At 38.4% G+C, this 10280-nt stretch overlaps 2 protein-coding genes across 4 annotated transcripts in view; one reads left to right on the top strand and one right to left on the bottom strand.

Annotated features, from left to right (window-relative positions):
- Positions 1-184: 184 nt before the first annotated feature.
- Positions 185-8690, bottom strand: ptpdc1b (protein tyrosine phosphatase domain containing 1b). The gene is made up of 11 exons (XM_032561032.1): positions 8588-8690; positions 6366-6582; positions 5946-6027; positions 3877-4042; positions 3187-3267; positions 2957-3075; positions 2321-2458; positions 1237-2228; positions 656-838; positions 457-567; positions 185-364 (listed from the first exon to the last, which is right to left on the bottom strand). The coding sequence occupies exons 3-11, from the start codon at positions 5989-5991 to the stop codon at positions 230-232; spliced, it is 1971 nt and encodes a 656-aa protein (XP_032416923.1). The 5' UTR covers positions 5992-6027; positions 6366-6582; positions 8588-8690; the 3' UTR covers positions 185-229.
- Positions 8690-10280, top strand: part of LOC116718621 (protein bicaudal D homolog 2-like) — a 43942-nt gene continuing 42351 nt past the window's right edge. For all 3 annotated transcript variants that reach the window (XR_004338970.1, XM_032560922.1, XM_032560801.1), the window contains exon 1: positions 8690-9195. Coding sequence is in view for 2 of the 3 variants with exons in the window: in XM_032560922.1 (XP_032416813.1) it covers positions 8959-9195 (237 nt within the window). In the remaining variant the exon portion in view is untranslated. The remainder of the gene's footprint in view (positions 9196-10280) is intronic.

Genomic DNA, 10280 nt, shown 5'->3' with positions numbered 1-10280 from the left:
TTGAATGTTCGTTGACTGTGGGGGAAAGTAAGGAGAGACGAGTGTGACCAGGCTTAAGGCGGAATGTTTTGAAACTATCTGATTTGTTCTTTGAAGTGTCACCTAAACTCTACTAAGGTAAAGTTTGTTTAGTTATTTTTTTTTTTTTACATTGTGGATTTTGACTTATAAAAAAAATTGTCACAAGGCACAGAAGTATGTATTTCATGTACAGTAAGACCAGGTGTGGTCATGTTGGAGGGAGCGCAGGTTTGGCTCTCTCCTCTTCCTCCACAGCCATAGATCTTAGGTCCAGAAGAACACACCTCAGGACTGCCGCCATATTCTTGTACAGCTTGCCCTCTTCCGTTGAAATAATGTTGATCTGTTAAAATCAACATTCAACATAAAGATAAACAACACTTGGTGAAACAATCCACTTGCGGTCCCAGATTGTCAGGTTTTATACTTTCTTACCCAGGTGAATGCCTTGATCGCTCTATTCAGAAAAGCTGTTTCAACCTCCTCCGATATATTCATCATATGAGCCATGCAGTTCAGTATGCATGTTACTGTTTCCTTGGGCGCCTGACAAGAAGTGGCATGAAGGTTTAGCTTAAAGTGTTTTTTTTTTCCTGTTATGTCTGCAGTTCAGAAGTTCAGAATAGCCTCTTACCTGGCCCAGTTTGTTGAGGGCAGTTTTAGCATCTGTGTTGCATGGCTTCAGGGCTTTGGCATCTTTGATAGAGATGATTGGCTCTTTAAGCTGCTCCAGCCATGACCACATTAATCCAGTCAGGATGAACGGATCTCGCTCTGTGCAAAGTCTCTCCCATGCGCTACCTTGATTCATGTCCTCCTGCACACATTTCAGCACTGACATCAGCCCCTGCAACATTGCAGGTTTGAATGCATCTTTGGTGTAATGAATTTTATACTATTTTTTCTCCACATTGTGTTACTTAATTGTGAAGTGGAGGAAAAGGATGTATAATTTTCAAAAGAAAATGGTGATTGCATCAGGTACAGAGAAACTGTCCAGAGCTGATGGAAGCAAAATACAGGACAATTCTAAGAGAAAACCTGTAGAAGCTGTAAAACACTGGAGACTGCAGTAGTGACTCGCATTTCAGCAGGACAGTTTCTAATTATCGTTTAACAAAATGTAGAAAAGTCCAAGGAATAGGGAGAGGTTTACAATTACAAATGTGTTTACTGTTATATATTTAACAAACTTCAGTATGGTAAGTCGGTTACCTGCCAGGCCAGTACTTTGGACTTATGCTCCTCTTCTCCTTCAAGAAAAAGGTCCACTGCCAATGCCTGGGCCACCAGCAGCCTCCTGGCCTCCAGAGACAGCTCAGACTGCAGTGTGATGAAGGGAAGTACTGATTGCTCATCTTCTTTATCTTTAGACTTTACCCCATTCATTACTAGCTCCTCTCTCTGCTCTGCCTTCCACCTGGACAACATGTTGCCCTTTTTAGTCGGCTTCTCATTTCCCACCGATTCGCTACGATGCATGGTTTTCCTTTTCAGTTTCTTCACCACAATCGTTCCATCTTTCTGGCTTTCATCATTCTTAATTTGCCAGAGCGATCCTGTCGAACTGTGGGAAACATCGGATGTGTTGATGTTCTGGCCTTGATTGTGGCATGAGGGGAGAGTTGTCTGTGATTTGGAGACAGAGGTCAGGGGTTGCGTGAGAAGGTTTAGCTGCGAGCCCAAACGTCTCAGGTCTGACTCACTGTAGCTCAGACTTTTGCGGTGGTAGAAGATGGGAGGCTCGTGGAAATGCCTGGGTAAGGTGGGTGTACCGGGCAAGCGGGGTTCCTTTACAAATAATTCAGGCCCCATCTTTTCAATGAGACTGAGAGTCATTTCAATTTCCTGGAAATCAGGGGCCTCAAGAATGTCTTCCTCAATCACCTGCCGGTTTTCTGCAATGTCCACCAAGAGCCCACACACTAGGTGTATAATCTTGGGTAAGTGCTTCAGTTGCTTTCTCTCATTGCCATGCAGAATGCGTCTCTGACGGTTAAGGTACTGGGACAGGGTTACAGGTTGGGAGTGAGGCTTGGCGTGGGAGAAAACAATTCTTAAAGGGGCAAGAAACTGGACAAACTCTCTGACGCACTGCAGCTGATGCCGGGTTTGGATGGAATTGGGCCGTTTGGCACGAACGTACAAAATAGCCTGGTTTGCAGTCATCCTGGTTGCAAAGGCCAAGAAACATGCCAAGAGTACCCCTGGAGTGAGATCAGGAAAACTTTAGCACAATGTTTTGATCTGCATGTGAAAAATCACAATGTGAAATAAACTCTCTGTACAACAAACCTACCTGTTCTGCCGAGTCCAGCATGGCAGTGGACTGCTACCTTTCCTTCCTGCACTGCAAAGGCCATGACCTTGACCATGTCCAGAATGGTGGTAAGGTTGGCCACTCCGTAGTCTCTCCAGCCATAATTGTAGAAATAAACTGAAATGGCAACATGCATTGCATTCCCCATTTTAACATTATACATTTATGACTGAAGACACCTTAAACAGAAAGCATTCTGACTAACAAAGTCCCTCTTTTTGAGACTACATGTTTTGAAACTACAACTTCAAACCTTCCAATCTGGAAAACATTTTTCTACTTTGGTCTGACAAGAACATAGAATCCATTAATGATCTTCATAATAATTGGATCTTCATTGTTTTTGAGACCACTTCAGGTAGACTTTAAACTTCCTGTTGCTATTTTTTGCATTAAACATTCTTCTCACAACTAGACTTAAACAGAGAGGGAATATTTCACAGATTAACAATACTATAGCAGTATTTCTCTTGAAAACCACAAAATTGTTAATACTATATTGGAGTTTACTCTGATACGCCTATAAAAGGTAAAATCCAAGAAACTGATCATTTTAAGTGGTCTCTTAATTTTTTCCAGAACTGTATATTTCAAAATTCCTGCAAAAGTACATACTGTTATTTTCCATGAACACTTCGGGGCGGTATGAAAATCCACTTTCTGGTTCCAGAGGATTTCCACAGCTTGCATGTTCCCCAGGTAACTGTAGGTTGATCACTGTTTTGATGCCATTCCTTCAGCACAAGAACAAAAACAGACCACAGACCATGTCACTGATCTCATTTCTTCCATGCTTTATTTAAAACATTTTTATACTCACAGCCATAAATTAATGATGTGACTACCTTATGAACTGATCAATAATGTCATACTTCTGAATGATCTCTGTTGAAGGTCTAGACATAGCAAGAAGATGGTCGGTAACCCTAAAACAAGCAAAAGAACAAAACCGTCACCAACTGTATGTACAGTACATATGAATTCAAACTTTTCTAAGTTCATCAAAAATATTTTATTTAATTAAAAAAAAACAATCATAGTGCTTTCACAATTACATGTTTCAGATCACTAAACACAAAGACTACCATAGTCTGAAGTTTGATCGATTTCTTTCATTAAAGGGCTAAAGCTATCCAAATCAACCTGGTCCCATATGAAAAAGTAATTTTCATATAAAACTAATAAATGATTTTGATGGTCAGCAACTGCCATCAAGTACTTTGAATAAGACTTTTTTTTAATATTGCCGTGGTTGAGTGTTGGTTCACTCATCTTCATTTCTTAAATTCTACAAATAGACCAATGTGTGTCTGCTTTTTTTCCCATTAGTAAATTACATCATTTCAAGATGAAATGTTTAAAACATTCTTAAACTCAAAGCCATAAATTAATGGCTTTGATAATCTGTATTTGCCCAGGTTATCTTTGTCTAACATTAAAATTAGTTTGATGATCTGAAGCAGTGGGGCAAAAAAGCAAAGACAAAAGAAATCTAACTTTCTAACGATACAGTAAGTCATAACGCGTTCGTGTACCAGGATGAATAGAGGCCTCTTATTGCTTGGTTGTCCTCGCTCCAGTAGTTTGGGTTGTCATACTTGCAGTCTTTCCCTCTACAGCCAATTGAACATTGCATATGTGGGGGAAAGACACCTCGTATTGCTTCTCCTATGAATGTGTATTTTGCTTTGGGGGCTTTTACTGTCAGGATGGAAGAAAAAGAGAGAAATCAGTTTAAACCAGTGATGTCCAAATTGTTTGCCATGGGAGCCTAAATCACCAAGTTAGAAAGGCTGAACGTCATAAAATATATATATTTTAAATTAAATAAAAAACTAAATTTCTTGTGATTTTTTTGTTGTTGTTGTTTTAATCCATTCAATAATATCTTCAACAAAATTAACTAATGACATAGTTGCATTTTTTGTGGAGGAGTAGTCTGTAAATTGTTCTTGATCCAAAACATAAAAGCCATTTATAGAATTTTTATGTTATTGGTGTCAATTGTTTTCATTTTAGAGCCTGAAAAATAAAATTGTTTCCATTATAGCAACAAGATAGGAGCACATCAGAGTTTGCTGTGTTTAGCCACGATTAAAGGGGGTCATGGAACTTATATTTACTAAATAATTTAAATGAAAGTACAAATATAGTTAAGACCAATACTTTGTGTTATATCTAACATCTTTATGTTATATCTAACATCAAAGAATTTATTTGTCTGTGAAAATTCTCACCCTAAAAAAATTGTTAATCTGGATTAGCTGGAGATGAACAGGCTACATTTACTCCGGTCTTAAAATTGTGATCTGGGTCCAATAAAACAATTGAAAGGGCTGCAAATTGTCCCTGTGCTGCACTTTGGACACCCCTTGTTTAAAACAAGGCTTGAGAACAAAAGTTACAGTATGCTTACATTTGTTATGAATTTTTAATGCGCTTTAGATATTTTGGTGTAAATGGTATAAATCATCTGTTAAGAAAATTTGAAAAACTATGATGTAAAGCAAAAAGACGATGTCTTTTTTTTATCCACATTGTTCTTTGATTCATCAGAAATTTGTCTAAAAAGAAGCAATGTTTTATATCCAAAGTGGCCATTTTGGATTTTAAGGTTGGACCAACATAGAAACCTCTGATTTTCCAGTTTGAATTTTTAACTGTAAAATTTTTTCATGTTTCTCCTCTGTTTTATTGATCTTCGTAATAACATCACACACAAAAAAAAACTAAAAAAGTCCAAGTCTGGTTGCAACGTTGTCTAAAATGCCCTGTCAGTGTGCTTAGAAAAATATGTATTTAGAGAGGTAATACTTGTTTTGAAAAGAATTTTAGAACCACATTGATCAACAATTGTGGTACTTAATAATTAAGGTCATCAGTGGTGAGCATTCTCTAATCCTTGCTCTGGCCCTGCAAGTTCGTCACCACGGCATTACAGTAAAAATAGCAAGAGATGCACTAATCAAGCATTTAGTCACTGACACAGATTTCTGATTTGGTTTGACGGTTAAAGAGATGATTCTAATTTTGGCTGATCTCCATATATCCCTTTTAAGGGGTATAAACTCATTTATGTAAACTTTTCTTTTTCTTTAGCTAAAATTAATCAACATTGTCAGGTGAAATGTTAGAGGTAGTAGTTTTCAATCGAACAGAAAACAAAGAGATTGTAAGACAAAGTGGATCAAGGAACACAATGTTTGTTGATGATTTAACAGACTGAAAAAAATATTCAGTTCAATCCAGTTTATCTACACAGAGCTAATTCACAACCAAACTAATCTCTGGCACTTTAGGACACAAAAATATCTAATTTCAGACAGATTTAAATTCAGCTGCATAAAAGTGGGTGTTTTTGATGCATTTAATATTCAAATTTTTCCATGTTTGACATTTTCATCATTGTTTAGAGACAATCAAAAGTAAATTGGCCAACCGGCCAATAGATTGGGTTGACACTAAACGTAGCTGCTATTCTAATATGTTTCTATTTCATTTGATTGGAATATTTTGCCATGATAAAAGCACAGGTATAGCTCTTGCAGGTTCATACTGAAGTCGTTGGCTGGTATGTTTTCAAGTTTTAATTATCGTTACTTACTATATTCCATCAGAGATTCTCCTCCCAATCTTCCATGGAATGCCATCCGCACATTCACACTGACTGATGGTCATAGCAGAGCCTGGAAAACCAAATGAACTTTGTTATATTATTTAGCACACTTTCTGATTTACATACAACAAATGCTGCTAAAATTGTACTTGTGCAATACAACAGGAGACAATTTTCACAGCATTCTCTGTGTGTAAGTCAGAAAATGTCTAAAACAATAAAACCAATTTGCTAAACTCCAGTGTTAGGCTGCTAGCATTCTTTTATCAGTATCTAATTCTCAAGTATACCTGTGTTGCATTTTAAACTAAAAGTGGCCATGATTCTCAAACCAGAAGAAATATTGAGTCTTAACACAACAAACAGACAAACAGAACAAAATTAAAAGAAATACAAGCAAAGATTTACCTTTAGAACTTGAGAGGAGCTGCCAGTGGCTCCAACCTCAGAAGGAAAACTATCCAGTGCTCCAGTTGTCGACATTTCTGACATCATTCCTCAGAGCTTTGACGTTGTCCTTCCCACTTTGCTCTTTAAGAAGTCAATCTTGTGGCCTCATTGCCTTCAGATTATCTCCATGTCGTGAGACGATGCAGCACAAGTGAAGCTATGGATTCGGACTCCTCTGTAAAAAGCCATGACAGATCAAGAGATCAAATCAACTGCAGGGTGTGGAGAAACTGCAGGCATTTTGTTTATTTTGCTTAGCACTATGCACAGGTTCTGTGTCTCTCTGACCCTATGAGGACATTCTGAACCTATTCCTGACTCCTCCCAGATTAGACCACTAATCTCATTAGGTCAAGTTAAAGCAAAATGTTCCCACTCTTCAAGAAAAATGTCACATTTACATTTTTAATGGGCTTGCTTACATTTTGCATCCATTTTGTTACTTAGCTAAATGGTAGATACATTAGATTCTTAAATTATTTAATCAGATAAATACATATTATTTTATTATTTACTGAACATAGCAATAATAATAGTCATGATGGAAAGGTCGAAAAATGTCCCATATCAGCACACTAAAGCTGACCTACCAACTGCAATGTACAAATTGTGTCATCCTAGTGATGTAGCACATAGATCAAATCTCATTAGCTTACCTTTCACCTTACTAAAGCAGGTTGGCTTCAGGTGATTGCAAAGAGATCAGTTTACTAAGTAAAGCATTTTGAGATCTCAAAGCCAATAATCCTCATGAAGTTCAAAACTCTGCTGAACATTTTATAATAATGAGGGGGAAAAAAATCACATCTATACACATTTGCATTTCAATCAGAAACATGTTTCTTCTTAATGACAAAATAACAAGAACTTTAGTATGTTAAAACGTTAAGTCAGTTTGGAGATTTAAAGAATATCCTGTCATCTTTTTCCAGACATACTTGCACAAAAAATTAAATTTACATTTACCTTTTCAAGGGTATGTACCTTATCAAGACTTCTTCATATTACCACAAATGTTAATGGATCTTTTTAGCATTAGTATCTGACTGACCAACACAAAGACGGGCATAACTGTAAGGTGAAAGAAAAATTTTGCGTCCTTTTAATTTTTTTTCACAATACTTGGGGTGCACCTCTAACAGCTTTGGATATCCACAAAAGAATATCTCTGCAGATTCTTCTTTGCAAAACAGCTCAAACTCACTCATAGAAAACAGCTTCCCTGGACAAAAGCATTCTCTCATAGTGACTCTGTGACCACTGGGTTTAATATTTTTATGGTGATGTATAGTTTGTTTTCAATATAACGTTTTGTATGTGAACCATGAAGTTTGATTTTGATCTCATCTGACCAGAGCACTTTCTTCCACAAGATTTCTTATGACTTCCTTTCATATAAACAGGTCAAGTTTATAGAGACTAACAGATTTTGTGTCAACGGATTTAATCTCTGGAGCTGCTTCAGGATAACATTAGCATCTCAGATGTTTCTTTAATTAACGCTCTCTTTTGCCTCGCCAACGAGATTAAGTCAATGGCAGAGTTTTCTTAAGTTTGTTGTGGCAATTCATTCTTTTTTCAGAAGATTGATTCAGCAGCTCACCAGAGATGTTCAACGTATGGATGTTTTGCAACCAAATCTTATTTGTTTGGTGATTTTATTGGGCCTCCATAAATTTCCACTAAATTCATTTTGAAATAGAAAAGGATTCTCCAACAGATGGCGGCAGATATGCATCTGTCCACTGCTAAAGAGCCAATCTGCTCGTTCTATTTCTGCGACAGCAAGCGGTTTTGTATGAAGATTTCCGCGCTCCACATAAGCAGGTCTCCAAGGCCTTGTGGGACATGAGTTCATGTTGCGTTACAGTCGTATTACTTCTATCACCGCAAGGACTACAGTTCCCGAGAAGCCCTTCTAGAAGGTAGGCGACGTCTTTCCCAGCTGATTGCGTAGGTGTCTGATTTCGGCAAACTAACAACAAGCTAGTTGTAGTACCGGAAAAGGAAAGATTATGTTTTCAAAATAAAATGAATAAGTTATGCTGTTTTTGAAAGATTATGAACTATAGAAACAGTATACATATATTTCATTAAGCTAGTGTTTTAATAGTGGTTTATTTGGACATAAACCAATATTTCTAGTTTATGTCTTTCTTAAGTACTGTCTGATTGCTTACTTTAGCCGAGTATACTCTTATTCTGAAAGCAGGAACCACAAGCTGTGTCCTCCCGGTCCTGTATTGGCAATTGGTCCAATGACTCCGGCTGAATCACTTAGACAAGCCGGTGGAGAGGTGAGGGGAAGCCTCAGCGCAACACGATGGAGCGTTTCTAAGACATAACAAAAAAGCCGGCAGAAGAAAATACAGAGAAAATTAAACAACTACATGACCAAAGAAGCTGGACCCGCACCAGGAAACGCAGAAATAATAACCATGCAATTTAAATACAGACGAATTTGAGCAGTCGCTGCTTCTCTCTTCAAGGTTACACCGCCCCTACGTCTTCTCGTCGCAGATCAGCTGGCGCACGTTGGTCGATAGAAATCATGTCCACGGAGGAGCAGGGATACCCTGAAGCTATGCTGCTGGAGGCCGGGCCGGAGTGGCTGCGGGCAGAAGTCGAGCGTCTTTCCCGGGAGCTGAGCGAGACATCCAGCGAGAAGATCCAGGCGGCGGAGTACGGGCTGGCGGTGCTGGAGGAGAAGCAACAACTCAAGCAGCAGTATGACGACCTGGAGGTCGAGTACGAGGCTGTCAGGCAGGAGCTGGACCAACTGAAAGAGGTAGAACATAAAAAAAAGAAATTCAAATCATAACTCCGGGTTTATTAACAATACATTCTAATAGCATTATAACCTGTTTCCCAATTTTTTTGTTGTTGATTGTGGCAGTTTCATGTTATATATTTGTGCGCAAAAAGAGATATCACATTTGAACATGCATCAGAATCATTCTACAAGGTCAAAAGTGTAAAGGGAGGTAGGGATGCTTCTACTGTGGGCAGACCCCCCGCCCACACACCCACTTTCCTTTCATGCTCAGGGAGTCCCCACTGCACTGCCATCTTTATTTATTTATGCAGCTCCTCGTCTTCAAGTCTTTCTCACAGATAAGCCTGGTGTGTTTCCACAGCCTGCTCTTTAATTATCTTTAGTGGATTTGCTAAGTGCACTGATGAGATCAATGTCATCGCAGTGATCTGGGTAATGTGGCACAGTTACAGGTAAAAAGGTATACCAAGATTTTGAAAAGTTAACAGGTTCAAAAATATTACTAACCAAGGGTATCGTACTAGCCCACGCTTAAGATTCTGTTGCTTTGTGTTTTGTGGAGAGTGTTTAAGATACAAAAACAGAACTTCTTCGGATTTATTTTTGTTATTTTCCTATATTTTTGGATATCCTCATTTTGTATCCAATACATTTTAAGGTTCAGGATGTCAGTTTTAAATCTCATCAAGTTGTCTTCTGAGCTCTCTCAGACGGTGAAAACAAGAATTTCTGGTTCGGTTGAGAAGGGCGGGAGCAGGTTTGAATTTTGAACCTTCCCGCTCACATGTGGACAGCCTACAGCTGACGCCAGAAGAGTTACAACCCTTTGGGAATGGAAAGAATGCTGAGCGGCGTGGTTAAAAACGGCCTTGAGAGCCTGATAAAGGATGTGTCTGTTTCTTCCCGGGACAATAGTTGAACTTATTCCCCCTCTATCGGATCATGCTGCTTCCAATTTTCTTCTTGCAGCAGCAGTTTGTCACTGGGTTGTAATTCAGACAGGGAGAAGTGTGCTGCTCTCAAATGTGGATCTCGTGTCACAGTTTATGAGGATAAAAAAAAAAAAAAAACAGTAAAAATTTACTAGCTTGTTCATG

The sequence above is a fragment of the Xiphophorus hellerii genome, chromosome 1, assembly GCF_003331165.1.
Source record: "Xiphophorus hellerii strain 12219 chromosome 1, Xiphophorus_hellerii-4.1, whole genome shotgun sequence".
NCBI lineage: Eukaryota > Metazoa > Chordata > Actinopteri > Cyprinodontiformes > Poeciliidae > Xiphophorus > Xiphophorus hellerii.
This window is presented reverse-complemented; position numbering and strand designations above follow the sequence as displayed.

What these genes read in the sequence shown, in the direction of transcription:
- ptpdc1b (XM_032561032.1), bottom strand. Translation starts at nt 5,991, where the DNA reads ATGGCATTCCATGGAAGATTGGGAGGAGAATCTCTGATGGAATATA. An exon ending in AGAGGCCTCTATTCATCCTG is followed by an intron (nt 3,268 to 3,876) that starts GTACACGAACGC and finishes TGCTTGTTTTAG; the next exon opens with GGTTACCGACCATCTTCTTG. An exon ending in ATTATTGATCAGTTCATAAG is followed by an intron (nt 3,076 to 3,186) that starts GTAGTCACATCA and finishes CTTGTGCTGAAG; the next exon opens with GAATGGCATCAAAACAGTGA.